At 40.4% G+C, this 20,634-nt stretch overlaps 1 protein-coding gene across 1 annotated transcript in view; it reads right to left on the bottom strand.

The window, feature by feature from the left end:
- Nucleotides 1-19,082, bottom strand: part of DOK6 (docking protein 6) — a 243,584-nt gene extending 224,502 nt beyond the window's left edge. The window contains exon 1 of the mRNA XM_086469280.1: nucleotides 19,017-19,082. Coding sequence (XP_086325406.1) covers nucleotides 19,017-19,082 — 66 coding nt within the window. The remainder of the gene's footprint in view (nucleotides 1-19,016) is intronic.
- Between the last annotated feature and the right edge of the window lie 1,552 nt (nucleotides 19,083-20,634).

Raw genomic sequence — 20,634 nt, 5'->3', positions numbered from 1 at the left:
AATAATACATTATTAACCACTGCAGCTGCAAGAAAGTAGATTTAAAAGGTAGATCTAGCCAAAGATTTAAAATTTAAACCACTGTATTGAAACATAAGTGTGCAGCTCATCTATTATTGCATCTGTACATGACATCATATTAATGTGCAAATAAATAGCCTCACAGTAAGAATCAGTCAGGACCTTTTGTCCTGCAGTAATATCCCCGCTACACAAGACCAGTGAGTACTGTGGGTTGAAACTCCAGCTATAACAAGCGCAGCAATGCTACGAACTATGAGCGACAATTTCAGGTACAGAAGTTGTATTCCTTTATTTCCTATTTAGAAAATGTTTGCCATATATTAAGTTGACTGTTTCTAAAGTCTTTCATTTGCTCATCCTAACTTTTTACTCCTGTTTCACCACATCTCTCTTCTGCTCGTCCAGCAGAGTCTCAAATCTCTCTCCAGAGAGAGCAACAATGTACTGTGAAAGAGAGCGAATCAAGTTAATAGCCACGCTCTCTGCATTTATGACACAAAGAGCTGCAAGAGGAAAATGCAACTATGGAGACAAATTATTTCTTCATTTTAGCTCTCTCTTATTTCCCTTTTTCTTTTCTTTTTTTTTTTTAATTTAATTTTATTTTTTATTTTTGCTTCTTGGATTGAATGCCTTCATCCACAGAAAATCTGGGGTGTATCTCTTGGGCTACTAGGAGTTCTATTTCATTAACTCTTATCAGATGTCTTTCCTAAAACTGTATATGATAGAAATTGATGCAAGTGATCATTGATTCTGTTTGCCTTTAACAAATGTCAGCCACAAATAACAGAGAATACACTGGATAAGCACTCAAAGGAAAGTTTTTAAAACTAATTGAGGAATCAATGGGAACAGAGATATGAAAATATTTTTCCCCCTAAATCTTATTTTATTATTATATTCAGATTACACTGTTTAACTTACTGCTTTTTAAAGCATGAAATTCTTCTTTTTGGTCCAAGGTATTTTGCTGTGAGCATATTCAAAATAAGCAAGTATGAGCTGACCCAGGGCATGACTGAGTCAATCACAGGAGTGCAACACTGAAGTGCGATTAGTACCTGAATAGCTACATCAGATGCATTATCCATGTCCTTTCTTCCTAACTTATATGGAAAAATAATTAAAAAAAAGCAGCTATGAAGAGCCTCCTTCATTTGTAAACATCTGAACTACCTACTCAATCACCCAAACGTCCTCAATCAATCGCAGTCACCATGACCAGGACACGATAGTGGCTTGGTAGAGCCATCTACTGATTAAAGAGAAGAAAGGAATAATAGTAAATTATTTCTTTCATCATTGACTTCAGATTAGGCAAAATGCAAATATAAAAGGCGCATATCATTACTGAAAAAAGTAATTTTCCGTTTGAAATTTAAGTCCTGGTAAACCAAATAACAGTCCTGGACAGCTGAAGCGTAACAACTGAATTTTAGACTAGTATCTCGGTTCTTTTAAATCTTCAGAGTAATTTGTTTAGACAAAGTAGGTAGTGCAGCTAACATGATTTTTTTAAATGCTCTTAAGATTCATAAAGGTTACACTATCACAAGGCTTTGGGTAAAATAGGAGATAGTCTCATCTAGCGCATTTAGTACTTTCTCACTGGTGCTTCAAGCTTTAATAAGATTTTTCTGTCTCTTGTAAAATTAGTGTTATATTGACACAGTAGTGCTCTTTTAAAAAGACAAAATAATAGAATAATGAGCAATTAGTAATATGCATTATTCCACAATTTTTAATACATGTTAAAAAACAAATTGCATATTTCAGACTTTTGATTTGCTAGTAACACAAAATACTGCCATTTTTTTAATGGACTGCTACTGTATGGGAAGATATAAACAAAGTAACACTATGTGGTTCTAAAACCTTATTCTCCATATTTTAATTCTATATCACTACTTAAGATAAGGGGAAGGAGGTCTCAAAGAAAAGAGGAATTGGAAATAGGAGATAAAACAAGCTTACATGACCTTTAAAAGTGAAGCACTATACAGTAGAGTCATCATCCATGTGATTTACTTCATAGAGTTCATGGAAAAAAGATGTGATTTTAAAATTATTGGTAGAATATTAAACATAGAGCTGTGACTATAATATTGTTAACACACATCCAGATTAAATGCTTAGGAAACGCAAGAGTTAGTATTTCTACAACAGTGTTACCTAGGCCAAGAATACGGTAGTTTGTTTTCCAGTTTGTCTTATTAAAAACTTACTGTTTCATGGTTTTTCTTTCACACTTCAGTGAAGTGAAAGGAAAAGGCAGAGGAAAGAGTTCATGTTTTCACTGTCACTACTATTTGACCAAAGACCTTTTCCTATGTTAGCAGAGACTATTTCCTATGTTAACTGCTTGGTGGCAACAGGAAGGAAAGTACCACTTTGTCTTTTTTTAACCCCTTTTTTTAAACAACGAAGCATGCGAGACCACGGACCTGTGGCACTGCACATTTTGCATTTTCTGCAACTCTTCTCAGAAATATCTTGCTGTCCAAATTTTAATAAAATCAACAGGATTTAGGTACATTTTGCCACATCTGTGGGTAACAGAACAGCAGATCATGAATCCTGAATGACATTGCTCAGAGAAAAACACGCTACTCATTCTGGGGATAACCACACAACCAAACAGTTCAGCAAGAAGAAGGTCATTCTTGTGAGCAGGACTCGCAAACCTCCGAGAGCTTTAACAGCAGAGACACAGCCATTCTGGGCTTGGCTTTGGGATGCACCTTGTGCATGTAGATAAGTTTTGTTTAACGGTGACCTTGCTGATGAAAGTCTCCTTTTGCTCTCTCTCAGCCCTTCAAGACTAGAACTACCCAACATTATGGACTATTACAGAGCAACTTAAAACTAACTTGTTTTAAGTCGCTTGTCAGTATTCAAAAAGGTGGTCCTGTTACATATCTAAACCACTATGTAAAACAACTGATAATATTTCACACTGTCCCAGACCCATATGGAGTTACAACTTAACTGAATACTGTTTGAACCAAAATTCATCTAAGGCGTAGAGAAAATTTACAATCAAAGCAGACTATTAATTGAAATAGAAATACCTAGCATTTTTAATTAACGCATGTTTGACATCATTTCCATTTAAACTGCAGAGAAACTTAATATAATACTAATTACTATCAGTTTTCTTAATACACTTGATGAACATGCCCTATTTCTCATCTTCTGATCATTAATAAACATTAAAGTACTGTTCTAAGGTACTTCAACTATCTGCTCTTCTATACACATTCAGTTAGGTAGATTAATATACAATTTATGAACTGTGTGAGATTACATATATGGCTTACAGAATATACTCAAGATACAGTATGTTCAGTAACGAAACTAAATAGATGTTAATCATCTGCAAGCACAAAATCTCCTTGAATACAGGGTCATGTATTTTTCAAACATGAAGACAAAAACTCTGTTGGAGCTCACAGTAGCATCTGCTTTTCACTCATCTAATATCTCTGCTTCAAGCTATGCATCCAGTATACAAAAAACACACGAAGGCACAGAAAACTGGCACTTCGAGGGCTGCGTTAAGTACAAAACACATTTCCATTTATTTTTTCCTTTCAGCTTTTGGGACAAACAGCCATATAACAACATCACTTGGTATTTTTACTACTACTATATAAACTCAAATACAAATCATGATTTTAACTTACAGTTCAGAAATGAAACAGCAGATTAGTAGCTTAAAAAGTTACTCTATTATGCTGTAATAATACTGCATTAAAAATAAACATGTGAGGATCTCAGTTCAAGAACAAAACTTTTTAAAATTTAAATGCAATGGTCCTCCATTCATTCGTCAGACAGCAACGCTTTTGTCATATTCAGAAACCCGACTGAAATGACAGCTTAGTGAATAATTTTTATTTATTAAACCTGAATTTTGACACTAGGAAGATACTACTCCTACAAGTACTGATGCAGATAATCATCAGCTGCTAGGCACAACCGGCATTTCTTCTTTTACATACTCAATCCAATCCCAGATCTCCTGATGCAAAGCAAATTTAATAGTTGTATCTGTCCTTCTCCAGGAGACAAAAAAATTTCTATTTAAGAGTCATGTAGACCAGCCAGGTGAACATCCACCTACCACTTCAACTATAGGCTTAAATCAATACTAGCTGCATAACGTAGACCTCAGAAATGTTTCTCCTGCTCAAAGAAAGGCAGTTCATTAGCTTGAAAGGGGAAACCTAACGATGCCACGTGTTGAAATTCTGCATCATCATTTGGTGCTACAGAAAAGCCCGCTGTTTGTCCTCACACTCTTCGCACCAGTGTGGCTGTTTCCTTCTAGTTAACAAATTTAAGCTTGCACTAAACCTTATCAGTAAACATGGCAGTACTGCAAAATTGGCAATTAAGGCCTCAATAGCTTCCACCAATTAGAGCTGTTGTGTGCCAAGAGCTGCAGCAGAGACAGATTGTGCATTGGGTTTATTAACTCATTCTTTTTGCAGTGGAACAGTTAAGTGCCTCTTTTCTGGCGACATTAAAGTAGATACAGTTGTTTTACAGCGACACACACCTCTGACTTAAAGAACAAAACCACCCCCCAGAAGGCTGTGAATTATTTGTTCAGGAGCTTCCACATCCATACCAAGTGACTCCTGTCTCTACAAGTGAAGGGCAACTGATGCATCGCCATACCTGTTGCCATACAGACAGCACTGCTTCCAGCAGTTTCAGTTTTGAAGCTTCTAAACCAAATTGTCTTCCCACCTCTGTTTGTGCCCTCATCCCCTACCAGTGCTTTCGCTGATCCCAACAAAACTGTGTATTACAAGTGCTCTGATGGGACTTTATTGACATCAGTAACCATTTCTTCATCCCTTTTCCTCCAGAAGCGAACTATTACAATCCAATCAAGCTTTAGAAATCCATGTGCACAGGCATGATAGACAGAAATAGATCATGAATTTCAATGAAGAGAAATGTTTCAGTGAAAAAAAACCAAAACCAACCAAACACATGAGTGTTAGGATAACTTTAAACATTTCTGATGTTAAAGCGCATGCTCTTTCAGGCAGGGAACACAACGGTGTTAGGCATTTCTATTCTCCCAAGCACAGTTCGACAACGGTCAATTTGCACTGCAGCACTAGAAATCATGAACAATTATAAGCTGCGGTCTTCCAAAGGGCTGCCTGCCTTCAGCACCTTTTTTATTTAAATGCACATAAAGAGGCAGGCCTACAAGAAAACATGCGAAAGCCCTATTTCCTTCAGCAAGACAGTACAAGTCTAAATGTTAGAAAGCATCATTCACTGCCATCTGTCAGGATAACCAGAATGCAATATTAACAGTAATTCACGTAACAGTGCATTTAATATGATCATTAATATTTCAGACTAATTTTGAAACAGAAGAAAAAAGGAGAAACCAAGATGCGTATGTAACGAAATTTATATTTCATAAACCTTAATTGCTGTAACTAGGGCATAGGGGTTAAAGGCCTATGCCTAAGGCATCTGGCCCCAAGGACAAAATATTACACAAGCATTTCAATTTTTGGTTTCAGAAAGTAAGTTTTTTAACCCTCCTGATTCTGAAAAGCTGAAACATGAAATCCAAACAAATCCCATTTACATGGGATGTATTGCTAAAATTACTTATCTACCTAGAAAAAGAATTTTGAAAGCAAGGAGCTGCTCCATTCAGCTTAGTTTTTAATAGCATTTTCTGGGATTGACAGAACTGTACTTTATGATATTGCTGTAACAAAGGACTGAACGAAATTTGACCAAAACACTCACTGCTACAGTGAGCCCTGTGGCTGCCATGTAACATCTGCACACGTACACTGCGAGATACCTGCACAATCAAGGGCAGATTTAGCCCTCCCTAGCAGAGGTCATTCCCCTGTATTTGTATCTAAATTCTCTGTGAGCCTAACTTACTGAGCAAACACTAGCGATGACTAAAAATTAAGGATCTCTTCGTAATTAAGTATTGCTAGTTGAACTTCTTCCATTTTCACTATTTCAGTCATGAACATCCTAACAGCTATGCAGGCAGCTATGCTTCGCTTTATAGCTCTCTAAAGTTGACTTCAAAGGGCAGCAAGTAGCATTCCCCGTTTCAAGTTCCCTGCTTTACCTCAGGTCAGCTACTGCACGTTCGGCTCAGCCACAAGCATCAGCGAAGAGCGCAGCTGGGGCACGTCTGTGGGTTAGCTCAGGTCAAGGAAAATCAGCATCTTTTACAACTTTTTACATTTTCCTAGAATGAAAAGCCCGACATATATTGAAGGAGGCTATATTTCTTCATATGCTTTTCTACTGACAAGCAGATATTTGGCCCATTAGCCCAACTCTTTTTAATTAGTACAAGTAAATCAGTTGAGTATATCAGGAAATGTATCTGTCTGTTTAAATGAGAACAGGTATTTACTCTGTCTAGTAATTTCCAGATTACAGAAAGGAAAAGTGTTAATTTTGCTATCAGATTAATTATTTATCTACAGGTTGGTCTAGGAAATGTTTCAGGTAAGATGGGGGGGAGATTTCAAAGAATCGAACAAGAGGCAGTTTTAAACTCAATTTTGTTTGGATTGCAGCAAAGGAGAGATCCACCATGAATATTTCTTTTTAGGAGAAATGACTACAAGCCACAGAATACCATTATACTGAACAAACAAATCTGTTGCTTCTGAGGAGGAAAAAAAAATATTACAGGCAAAAATTATTTTCTGACGTCAAGAGTTCTGGAAAACACACCTCTGAAAACATTTTGAAAGGTATTTAACCTCTGGGTTCTCTTGGGACAAAAACTGCATTATGGTATGATTGTGTCAAAATAATGTCAAAAACATGTCAAAGATATTTACAAATAACATCTACTTTTCTATTTTCTCCTTCAGTTCAAAAAATCCCATAGCAATCCATCTAAACACTGTAGGTGTATTATTGTATAAAAACTGCTACAGTAACATTTACTCAACTAAGTACAGTATGAGGCCAACCAGTATAAACCCTCCTCTCTCTGCCCATCAGTCTCACCTGACTCTATTCCACAGCGTCTCCACAGCCTCCTCCTTATGTCTCGTTCTGTGGCTTCAGTTTCTGAAGCCCCTCAGATGCCCAACTCCGGTGGTGTAGCCAACCCCCTCCACTGGCTGCTAGGCAGTCAGGTTAGCTGCAGCTCCCTTCAGTGCTGCCTTCATCCCAACCGGTCAGGAAGTGCTCGACAACAATCATCTCCAGTGACCCTCTAAGGCATTCAGACCTTCAAAATAACCAGAATGTTCTGAACTGGCAGGGACCTGGCAATACTCTGTTTGGCCTCTGGGTCGTGGGGAAGTCCTGCACCATGCAATGGCTTATGTTCTGAAAACAGAGCCTTTGCATTCACATATCTACTCCACCTTCAGAAAACCGCTGTCTTCTGCTTTACTAAGAGCTCCAGGACCATAAAAATAATTCCATTCCTGTTTTTCTGCAGTGACATCAGAATAGAGCAGTCTGCTGCCTTATTTTTCCTCCTTATTCCTTCTGCTGTATTTTCAGTATTTAGGTATCTAATACTTCTCATGCCATTATTGGGAATAATTGCTCTCAGAAATTCTGTTCCAATCGGGGAAGTGAGATCTAACTATTCTTGTAAATCTCGCTTTCAGTAATTCACACCAGCTAAAATTTACATGCAAAGATTTACCGCTGAGAAACTTTCTGCCTGTTGCACAGCCCTTCCTGCAAAAATGTTTGATCTTACATTTTTAATTGCTTCTGGCAAGTTGTACCTACACAGAACAGTGAGATCTAGTGAAAGGAACAATTACATACATCAGAAACGGCTGTTCTAGTTCATCTACATGTTCGCACCTAGAAAAATAGGATACAGCATGTAAAAATAGTAAAAATAGGATATTTGCCTGGTTTTAACACTCCTCTTTCTTTTATTCTTCTTGAGGATGGGTCTACATTAGAATTTTCATTTTTAAAAACCCCTAAAACTCAGGATTATTCAATGATTGGAAAAATGTAACATGATGAAGGAACCGGGTTCCATTAAACACATCACTAAAGTGTGTTGACACCGCATAAGCTTAAGAGTATATGCAACCCATACGTGTCACATTAGCAAGGGCTACCTGCTATCCTTTCAGCCTTCTGCTTTGAGCTATGACCTACTGAAGTGAATACAAACCTTTCAATGCTTTCAAAAGGCTGCAGAAATTTTTATTATTATTATTAAAGGCAAATCAGCACCCTGACACTACTGGCTGTTACATATCTTCTGGAAGCACTCATGCCAGCATTACTATTCTGGGCAAGCCATCATTCGATTTAACTTTTTTTTAACCTCATATATTTCTTTTCAATAAAGACTTCTGTAGTGCTTTTTTATTGCACACATTGTGTAGGTAGATTTCCTCAAGAAACCATCCATTTTGTCATCACTAGATGCTGCTAGTGGGCTCAATTGATTCATCCTACAACCTCCACAAAGCCCCACAGACCTTTCCTGACAGGACCATGCAAATACAGGCTCCCTGTGCTGAGCTCTGAGATATCAGTGTGTCAAACAGGCAACTTAGGGCTAGGTATTAGTACTACTTAGCAGAAAGCTTCATGCAAGCCTAGAGAATAAGGGGTTTCCAAGCTGTTTTGGGGAAGAATATGCCTTCTATAAAATTTGGACATGAGAAAACTCTGATGTCTTCTCAAAATCTGACAAGTGATACACTGCACTAGGAAAGGAGAAAGATGTTGTAGTAACATCTCTGACCCTCCCCCCAACTTGAAATAAGGTTGTTGCACTGTGACATGCATTTGACAAATATGGCTCATTTCTGTATGTCTGGGGTCAGAAATTTGTATCCACAACTGCAAAGCACTAAATCTAGCAGTTACAAAATTGTCTCACAGACCATATTCAGCTTTCAGAATTGTTCTGCCAGTTAAGGTGTGAATAATTATACCTTTAACACTTTCAATATCTACTTTGAAGAGTGAAAACATTCGAGACTTTAGATTTTGTGCTACAATTCTGCCTCAAATAAGGCAAAAGTTACATAAGGCCTACCAAAGTTACCAGCTTCAGACTTCTTGCATTCCTATTAGACACACCTGTTTCTAAGATGAAAATTGACGAGCAATCATTTCTGTCAGTAAGATCTGGGGGGAACAAATGCAAAAGATCTACTTTCTTTATATTAAAAATAATAAAATTAAAATAACTCAGCTACCTGAACAAATCCCAACTGGAAAAAGACATTTCATAGAAGAATCCAGTGAAACGTATTTTCCAAAAAGAAGTGATAAGTCTTCATGCAACATTAGAATCGATGCTGCCTGAGCAGGGGGGCTGGAGCACATAACCTCCAGAGGTCCCTTCCAACCTCAGTCATTCCACGGTTCTGGGACTCAAACTATTAAAAATAAATTCTGAATTATTCCGATGTTTTCTATACAGTGGTAGCACCCAATAACAGTTTTGGCCATGATCAGTGCTAGTCAACCTACATATCAAAAGCAAGAATTTATCAAGAGTTTATAGTTGAAGCAGACAAAGAAGTGGTGGACAAAAAGAGATTATGCTCATTTTACAAGCAGAATAGTTAAGCTCAGAAAGTCTGTTTCCCATCTACACCCACAGCATTCTTCACTGTGTTGGCAGTGTAACAGGCCTTAATGCAGCTTTAAATTTAATGTATGTAGTGTGCAGTGGGCTTAGTATAACGGAGAATAAGGCTGAAATGAACCAAAGTGCTCAATTACAAATACATCTCTGAAAAAGACTAAAATATAACTCTTCTCATCTATAGTCCAACATGGAGGCACAAAGATTTCTATCTTCTAGAAAGCTATTATTTCATTAACAGTGCAAAAAGCTCTAAAAACCTTACTGTAGTTTAAGATAAAAGGACTACAGAAAAAAAAAAATAAATCAGTAAAATATCTTTTCTTTTACTATCCTTCTTGTTACAACTATGGAAAATTAACCTTGTAGCTCTGTTGTTAGGATGCCGTTGTTCTTGTATATACACACATAAATGTTTTTCTCTTGAAAGGCAAAAAGCTGCATTATATTTCTCCCCGGCCACAAAAAATCTTTCTTTCTGTATTTGTATCTCTGTAAGTCTCAGTCTTTTTAGGATTACCAGTAACAGTATATATGGATGGATTTCAAAAAGCTGTAATTTTGAGAACAGTAATACCAAACATCAAATTCAATACTACATGTAGGGCTACAGCTCGATATATCCTCGCTACCTCTTTGATACTCAGAAGTAGTCTCAGATATGAAACTTAAGCCATCCCAGGTGACGTCTCGGTCTCTCTCAGACAGCAGGTAAGCACCACACAAATTAAAAGCACAAATTGCTAACATAAGAGCAGACGATAGGACTAACGTAGTGTTTGGCCTTGCATAATCAATGGAGAGAATGACTTTCATTAAGAATGACATCATGCGAGAAGCTGAGGACCTTTAGAGCCTGCTACAGAAGCTAGAGAGATGGGAACGTATTTAGCAACTGAAAGGACCATACGCTGAGCAGCTATGGTTTGCTTTTGTTATGCCAAAAAACCCTGTTCTTTTTCTGCTTTCATATGGGAACTGCATCCTGCTGAGGTATTCATAGAACCAGTTTCAAGAAGAAAAATAATTATCATTCAGAGAAAGTATTACTATTCTAACTGCATCAACAAAATTTACTTCCATCAGCAAAATAATTTCAATCGAAAGTACTTTATTATCATAACACTCATCTAGCAACTAATAATTTAGTACACCAGCTTTGGTTAAAATTGAAGTTTTCTCCACTCTTAGTTAAGCCTCATATTTTATCTTTCAAGCATTCTCTCATATTTGAACTAGACAACAATTTGTTAAAGTAAATACTTTATCAAAGACCACACTCTCTACAAGCAGTCTGACAAACAAGAACAAAAAATAAAAGCAATGATAAGAAATATAAATTATGTTTATCACAAAAATGCCTAAAGGCCAACCGCAGGTGGTCTCCTCTTTCTAGGTACTGTAAAAATATAGTAATTATGACCCTTTTGTGTTATTATTTCGTAATACTTCATGTATTCTTTTCTCTTTGCAGGAAAAAAAAAATGTTTGAGAGAGAAAAAAAGAATATACCAATTCACTCTGAGGGCAGGGGACCTTGGAGCAACAATGTCTAAAAGAAAAATATTCCAGGAAAAAAGAATGGAGAGTATTAGAAGAATCTTGAGCTTCCTGCTCAAAAATGGTCCTGATTTGGTTCTACAGTAGCACAAAACTTCTGGTACTAAACTTTGCTATTAATTCTTTTTGCAACAAACAGGGAGGGGAAACGCGCTGAGGAGCCCTTCCTCCCGTCAGTAGACAGCGCATAAGTTTTTCCCCCATCTCGTCAATGCTGTATGTTTCCAGTTCCTTACTGACAGTTAATGAACACAACCTTGCCGAAGTTCAGGTCGGATCAGCCGGAGATGGTGAAGGCCAGTTTGGCAACTGAACAACAGAGAGAAAAGATCAATCTTTTAGACAATTTATATACTTTCATTAACTATCTTCCTAATTTATGTGCATCTGAAGGGAACAGTAATTCCTCTGAGGCTCCCTCCGCACGGTCTCAGTTCCAAGACAGACTCCTCCTATCCTAGTCAGCAGGAGCGCTCAGTAGGCTCCATTCTCCTACCAGCTGAAAAATCTCACTATTTGGAAATCCCTCAACTTGTACCAGGTTTTCAGCTACAGTGGTTTACTAGCTGTGCTAAACAATCACACAAATTTTCTTCTCAGGCATGACATGTGGGTATGAATTCTGAAGAGTACAAAAATATTAACAGAAAGAAAGTGTTTATGTGACAAAAGCTTCGAGATACAGTTACTGCAAACTCTACTCTCCCTCAACTCTTCTTACCAGTCTGCAATTTTGTCCTACCGTATACAAACTTTCTCTACAAGATTAAAAGGTTTCCTTCTTTATCTTTGTTGACTTCATTAAAGAAATTTCACAGTATTTAGAGCTGATCTATGTATTTTATCAAAGAAAAAAAAAATCAACTAAACTGTGATTTATTATACTAATAACACCAATACCTTTTTGAATCCTAGAGCTGCACTGCAAATTGAAGAGACTAAAAATGCTAAATGCAGCACAACATTTGCAATTACTGTTTTAAATAGATCAGCTCTGAAAGGCTACAGTATACAGTAAAATACACACATTTTGGTTCATTTAAAGAAAAGTGAGGGATACATAATTCAACAAAGAGAATATTTTCCATCACTTGCTATGACTGCACACAAGTATATTAACTACATCATGACATCTGTGAAAAGCTGTTCAACCAGCAGATCTTTCATACAGCTGAAAACAAACAATAAACTTCCCTGGGTAATATAGATAAAAGGTGTTGGGTCTACATCCAAAAAAAAAAAAAAAAAAAAAAAAAAAAAAAAAAAAAAAAAAGAAAAAAGAGCCTTTCATAGCATGCTTTTTTGGAAATTTCTCATTAGTACCTATCTGAAATGTATTCTCTATACATAGTCCTATATATAAATGTATAACTAACAACCGATTCACATATGCTGTTGCCTGAATATGTTGTTGCCAGGCAACTGCTATAAAGCATTTTGCACTGCTTGCAAAAATCTGAATGAATGATTCGAAGACAGATTATTTCTAAAAAGCTAGGAAGAAAACTCACTACTGGCATGACATGAATAATTCCTTGTGTATTTCAAGGATTCATAGAGAATGTTCCTTCCACAATTACCAATTTGAGAAAGGACAACTCCTTTGAGTAGGATTCGAAGGGCATTTTATAACAAGGAAATTCATGTTCTATGCGTGCAGCTAATGTTCCTGCCTGGACTCTGGACCAAAGCCACCAAAATTAATGGGCTCCTTTAAATTGACTTCAGGGTCTTTTCACCCGGTCTTTAGTGTCCATTGTAAGACAAAAACAGCAGACCCCTAAACGAAAAACCAGAAAGCCATCACCTTACAGGAGATACAAACAAACTCTCAGTAAAATTTTACCATCTCACAATACACAACTGAAGGAGATCAAGTCTAGAAACACTTGTGTAATCTTCATACAGCTAAGGTGTAATCTCACTGAGGCTAATGGTATTACACACAAGAGTAAAAATAGAAGCATCTATAACCCATTGATAACATGGATGTGATATGCTCTCTGCAAAAGAGAAACCAACTGTCCCTTTAAATAAGTGCCATCCACCACCGAATTATCAGACCTTTGGCTGTCAGACCTCTTGAGAAGCAAGAGGTGGAAAAGCATATCAAGAAAAGCAACTGTGAAACAGGGCAGCTCTGAAATGCTTACCACAAGCCCAACTCACAACTTTCTTTAAACAAACACTAGCATGAAAAATTGTTGGACTTTTTGCCCTTGTTTACAATGGCCGCAATGTATTTCTTCCCATTTCCTGCACAATATGCTTAATCAATAAGAACCAGTCAAAAGCCAAAAATGATTGTTCTTTCCATAATGACCAAATTAGAAATCCATATATTTTCCATTTAATTCTTCAAATCCATTCATGTAACTGTAGCAAGAAGTATTGAAAGCAGTAATTACTGGTATTTCAAATTCTGCTTTTCAGTATTAAGTAGTAAATGTGACTAGCTTCTTTAACGGATTACAGTGAAATCCTTTTAATTCCATATCTTGGGTTGTCTTGAACTAGCACGAAAAAGGAACTCTTTTACATGGCAGGAATCTGGCATCTAAATCCTGTCAGTTTGGAGCTTTATAGAAACTAAAATCAAATCATTACAAACAGGAATTAAGTTTTTGTAGTTTCATTTGAATTATTTTCATGCTCTGCAACGTAATTCGTGGTTTAGGTTATCCATCAGGACGCAGTTATAAATGGCAATCTCAGTGCTTTCAAACAGGTTGAGCAGATTTCTCATTGATAATAATACAAAATAACCTACGGAAAGGACACACATTCCAGGCTGCACTATTTGCTTGGGCTTTTTCATTTGTTTGTTTGTTTCTTCAAATACGCTGTGGCAACTCAGAAAAACAGAAGAACCTTTCCTCTGCCCTCTGTATTCATCATGACCCACTTGCAAAGCCGCTGCCATCAATCAGCGTAACCTCAAACACAGGACATTTTGCAGATCCCTTCGCTTTCTTCACCCTCAATATATACACAACACCAATTAAATGCTAGGATTGAGACACATACTGCACTATGTCAAGAGGAACCAATCTGCAATCAGAGGTTCGTACTCATGGCATTGTTACTGCTGATTGATTGAAGACAGAGTTAACAGCAGAAGGAGAAACACTATGTTCGTTTCCAGAAAAGGTACCCATAATGATCTAAAAGTATGGTTAAAAATAGGGGGGTTTATACAGTAAAACTTTTCATTTGGTGACTAAGAGCAAGCTGTTATTTATCACTCAATCAAGACTGACAGGCAGGTACAATTTTCCCTTTGGATAGCAGTATTAGAGTATAAGCTGAACCACTCAGGAAATAATTCTACTCCACATGTGTAAACACATAAAAATCAGTGTTTATTCACCAACTGAGTGAAAATTTCCATTAGATAGGATGCTTTTGTTCTGTGGCCAAGGCATGCCAAAAAAGATGACAAAACCAAACAAACAAAAAGATTATGACTTCGAAGGTTGACATGGGTCAAAACAAGACTATCGAAGTGACACAATGCTCATTTTTAATTAGAGTTCCTAATGTGACATCAACTTGTTTTTCTTCTAAGAAACAGCACTGCAACAAGGCATGAAATCCTTGCAGCTTAGTTTACTAGGAGGCAACAAAGGGATTCCAATCTGCTACAAGAAAGTTTCAGCCTATGAGCACAGCCAGCGCAGTACAAAATTGTGTCATATGAATTTTAATGTGACACAAGCATGAAAGATTCCAAAAGAACAAAGGCAGCACAGTCCTGTTCCACGCTACACAAATGACCTATTCTGATCTGAACAGCACACCACATTACAATCAAATTTATTTCAAAGGAGGGTCGCACAGGTCAAATGTAATGGCTGCAAGAATGAGGTATTTCCTTTATGTAGTATTAGAGAAAAGCAAAATATCAAACGGCGCAGGAATGCCAGAGCACTGAAAAGAAAGGCATATTTCGGCCTTTCTGCAGGGAAACAGATTCTTAAAAGATGTTTTAATTACAGTTATTCCCAGTGACTGCAGTTTCCACATTTCAAAGATACTTGCGATATCTCGGCGAAGATGTCACGTGTACATGTGAGACTGTCTACTACGTAGCCTTTAATATAGATTTAAAATTTCAAGACACCATAGAAACGCTTCATATACAGCTCACACTTAACAAAAGAAGGAGATAGGCCAAGAGGTCTAACGGGCTGGATGTCTCTCTGCAGCCTGATGCCTCCATGGCAGAAATCACGATATTCCCAATGGAGGCAGACATTGTATTCCAACCACACCACAGAGGCTGCTAAAGCTCCTCATCTTGGCAGGCTGACTATCCAACCCTACATCAAAAGAAGGTACTTGAACAACATAAAGATAGCAAAACGGTGAGGTCTACTCAAAAATACTGGACTGTCAGAAAAGACACAGAACTCCATTAAGATGTAAATCCAATGGCAGACAAGCACTTGTTGACTATGGTCAAAAGAGGGCAAAAACTCTTGGTGATCAGGCATCACTCAATAAAAAGCAAGGGCAGATTTTCAAAGTACTTCTTGCCATGTATTTCCATCAATACTTGGGTTATTTGAAGTCAAAGACGAGGCCTTTCTGAACAGAATCACTTATTGATGGCAAAATAGCTCCAAGTCCTGACGGGGCGGTTCAGAACAGACATTTGCCTGTCCTCCGCGACTGGAGACAGCACTTGCGCATACTACAAATCCAACTTGCAGATATGTGGGGAGTAGGTATAGCCGTAATAAGTCAGGGGCAAACATGTTACACCTTTTAAATAATAAAAAAAAAAATCATAAATTTCTATTTTATAAAGTACAAAAACCAATAAAAGCAAGCAATCTGAAGAAGACTTATAACTGGGGTTTTCAAAAACAAAAGTCTTCAAAAACTAAATTCCACCAGAAAGTTCTCCCCAAGTCAAATATGGTGGTTGTTTTTTTATAAAATGAAATATGCTGTCTGATTTTGCTCTACGCTATTATGTCACTCAGTTTTACCTGGAACTTCATAGGTTGCTTTATATTGAAGTATCTTCCATTTGATTCCCAGCCAGGGCTCCTTCAGCCACAAAACAAGACAGAATAAAAGCTGCACTGGAAGAATTTCCGTAACGAGCTGGCTATCAGCCTAAAGGTTAGAATTAGTTCTATCGCCCAAGTCCAGCACTAAAATTGGTATTAGTCACCTCAGGTCTCCAAGCTCTAATCAATTTTCTTTTCAGGAGACACTGAAATATTCAAAGAATGTGGACTATTATGACCAAAAAAAAAAAAAATAAAAACAACAACAACATCAACAACTTCCAATGTATGAGAATTAAACAAAACCAGCAAGAGATACAATCCTATTTACATATTTCAAAATTATCTTAGCCTTAGTTTCCAGAACCCATAGCTCTCTTCCCTCCTATCAATAGTTTTTTGAGATTAAAAACATTTGTTTGTTACCAGACATTTACATCCCTGAAAACTGACATATTCACCTACATAATGAAGTACTAGCGTAATTCATTAAGGTTTGGACTTCGAGCTAGACATAAGGGAAAAAAATACAAACCTTTAATGTTACGCTTGGTGAATAAAAATTGCAGTAATTTAGAAAGTCAGTCACAAGAACCCAATTAGCTATGGATATATACACACATATTCATACCTTTCAACAATCACACTCATTTGAATTTTGATGCTGTTTTTATAAAATATAATCCACTTTACATTGTACTTAATAGATTTATTCAGATGTGCATCCCCATATGTCATATTTAAGCTTATACTACCACCTGCCTGAGGCTGTGTAGTCTGAATTGTCACCCCCACACACCTCTTCAGTAGGAGAAAATCCTCCATAGACACTGTATGAACTGTTTTCACTTCTGCTTAGCATAGAAGTACGATAATCATTCTGACCATAAATAACAGCCACTCCAAAAAAATGCAGTATACGATGCCCCGGAAAAATCATTAATGTCTCCAAAACAAAATATTCAAGCTACTCAAGATATGCTGCAACAAAATATGTGTCTTCATAATTTCATTTTCACAATTCAGCAAGTACCATCCAAGATTACTGTAATACGAACTCTACATTTGTTGCATATATGCCATACACATAGGTCTATAAAAGTATTTGCATCTATACGGATATTCATACACATGATTTTGCGCTTAAGGGACTCTGAGATACCTTTAAATACAGATTTGCAAATCAATTAGATTAACTCTGCTTCTAACTACCAACATCAAGGTGATGCGATACCATCATCTCACTGCCTTGTGCTGGGCCCATCTAGTAACACTGCTGAGCTGGGGGAAAACTGATGAGCAAAGGCTAAGCAGAGGACTGCCAGAAACAAACCAGGACTTAGAAATTGCTTCTTCGGATAGGCTAATGCTTGACTGATGCATGGAGTGACTCTGGGGTTGCAAAATCATTAATGGGAGCATCCATTCTCTTTGGATTCACATCATCTCATCTCTCCAACATTTGGAGCTGGTGCTATCACTGATTCGGACTAAACTCTTCTGTGCTCTTTTGGAATTAACAGCCCTGCCAAGGCAGCGAACTGCTCCAAAGGTCAGCTTGTGATTAGTCTCCCACCATCCTGCACACTGTGTCTGCAAGCACAGCACAGCATCTGGGGGAAGGGAGAAGGCAGCAGGAGGACGACGAAATAAATATTAGCATTGTGATAAACTCGCAGAGCAGGGCTTGGAGGAGGGCGGGCTTCGCATGGCCCCCGCTCTGCCAGGTTTTGAGGGGAGCAGAGAGAGGCAGCCCACCTTCCTGGAGGGGAGAGCAGGGGAGGACCCTGCACTTTTCTGTACACCCAGAGAAAAAACCACGGGTGAGCCCAAAGAAGAACGCCAGCCCTCCTCCCAGCCCCAGCCAGGTTTAGTCCCCAGCCCCCAGGGACCCTGGTCTTTTGGGATTACTGGCAACACCCCGCGCTGTGCAGGCCGGCAGAGGCCTGGGGGTCTCTGGCTCCCCCGAGCCCTCTCCTTCTCGAGCACAAAGGCTCGGAGAAAGCCCACACCGGCGAGTCCCGGGACCGGCCGAAGTTTAGGAAACGCCTGCCCCTGCCCGCGCCCTGCTCCGACCTCACCGCCTCTCCGGGGCGCGCCGCACCCCTCGCGAGAAAACGGGGCCCACGGCCAAGCTGACAACGCGGGGCTCTCTCCGGCCTCGCTGCCCTTGCCCAAGCGGCCGCCCCTGGTTCCGATCGCCGTCAGCCTCTGCCTCCGGGTCCGTGCGGCTGCCGCCCCCTTCCCGCCCCGCCTGCCCCCCGCGGCTCCCCCTCCCCAGCCCCCGGGCACCAGCCCCGGCTCCCCTCGCTTAGCAGCGGGCTGCTCCGATATCAGCCGCCAGAGCTTGCCCTGACTGAAGGCATCCCTTTCCCAAGCTTGCCCTGACTGAAGGCATCCCTCTCCCAAAACGGGGAAGGAGGGAGAATCTGCGCACAAAGTTTCTACAGACCCTGCGCCTTCCCCCCCGCCCCCGCCTCGCGCCGAGCCCCCGCCGGAGGCAGCGCAGGCAGGGCTGCCCGCCCCGGCCTGGGGGACTCTGGGAGGGCGGAGGGACGGGGTGAAGCTTCCCGCGGACACCGACCCTGGAAGGCGAACCAGGGAGGCGCGGCGGCGCCTTCCCGGCGGGGGCGCGGGCAAAAGCCGGCTCTCCCTGGAGGGCAGCGGCAGCGCATCATCTCCCTCCCTCCCCCCCACTCCGACCCCCGCGGAGAAGGGGAGCAGCGGCAGCAGTAGCAGCAGGTCGCCGCGCCCCGCCGCCCCCCACGCCGGCAGAGCTCACTCACCCCCAGCTTCCTGCTGCGGATTTTCACGTAGCCCTGCTTGACTATATCGTTAAAGTTGGAGGCCATGGCCAGCGCCGCCGTCTTCGTCTTCCTCGCCCTCGCCTCCCCCCGGGCTCTCCCGGGTGCCGCCGGCCGCCGGCGCCCGAGGCGCCTCTGGCATCCAGGCAGAGCTCAGCCGACCCTCCGCTCCGCTCCAGCCGCCGGCTCCTCCGCGGCTGCCCGCGCCTAGGGCCGGGGAGGCGGGCGGGGCGGCGGGCGGGGCGCAGCGGGGACACCGCCCCCGGCGCCGCGGCCCCGGAGCCCGCCTCCAGCCACAGCCCTGCCCGCTGCCGGTCGGCGACGGGCAGTGCTGTGGCTGGAGGCGGGCTCCGGGGCCGCGGCGGCGTGCGGAGGCCCTGAGGGCGGAGGGGCGGCGCGGGGTGTTTCTACGGTGGGAGGCCCGTCAGATGGGCTTCGAGTCTTCCAAATCCGTAAAACTCTTGTGAATTCACACCTGGAGATTAACCCTGCTCGAGCGGGTCCAGAGGAGGGTCACGAAGATGCTCAGGGGCTGGAGCAGCTCCCTGTGAGGACAGGCTGGGAGAGCTGGGGGTGTTCAGCCTGGGGAAGAGAAGGCTCCGGGGAGACCTTACAGCGGCTTCCAGCGCTGACAGGGGGCTGCAGGAGAGGTGGGGAGGGACTCTGGATCAGGGAGGGCAGTGATGGGGCGAGGGGTGACGGTTTCACACTGAAAGGGGGGAAATTGAGATGAGATTTTGGGAAGAAATTCTCCCCTGTGAGGGCGGTGAGGCCCTGGCACAGGCTGCCCAGAGGAGCTGTGGCTGCCCCCTCCCTGGCAGGGCTCAAGGCCGGGCTGGATGGGGCTGGGAGCGACCTGGTCTGGTGGGAGGTGTCCCTGCCCAGGGCAGGGGGTGGGACTGGGTGGTCTTTGAGGTCCCTTCCCGCCCAAACCATTCTGTGATTCTTTATAGGGGAAATGGGAGATAAAAGAGAAATTTTGATGTTTCAGATTTCTGAAACATTTTTAACTGCGCTGAAAGTATTTTTGCTAGCCCACCATGAACCAGGTATAGAATCCCATTCGAAAAAAAAACAAAGCAAAAAATCAAAGCAAAAAAAACAAAAGAAAACTCTCTTTCCCCAGAATAACCCTTATTATTTTATTGGTTCTGAATTTTTTGCCACACTCAGTTATGGTGAAGCAGGTGAAAGTTTACCTGTCCTTTATTTTCTAAACTCGAATCCTGATTATATGAATTTTGGAACGCCTGATAGGAGTAAGACCCTGCATTATTTTTATCCAAGCAAAAAACTTCTATATAATTATTCAGTTATCTATAATAGATATGATCATTAAAAAGGAATAGAGGAAAATACTTAGCCTATATACAGCTGTGGCTTCCTAGGTATTTCCAATAAAATGTCAAAAAGATATTATGAGTTTGAACTTCTACTTTGGGCAAAATACAACTTCTTCCTTAATTTCTGCTTTAATGATATGTCAAATCAGAATATTCTGTGGTTTTGGAGAGAAAACTGGGATATGCCTGCAAGAGAATTCTTTCAAGACACCTTACAACATATTAAACATAAGCTTTGTTCAAAATGAGGCTAGCGA

Source organism: Leptosomus discolor, chromosome 8 (genome assembly GCF_034619465.1).
Source record: "Leptosomus discolor isolate bLepDis1 chromosome 8, bLepDis1.hap2, whole genome shotgun sequence".
NCBI lineage: Eukaryota > Metazoa > Chordata > Aves > Leptosomiformes > Leptosomidae > Leptosomus > Leptosomus discolor.
Note: the sequence above shows the minus strand (reverse complement) of the source record. Positions and strands in the feature narration are given on the sequence as shown.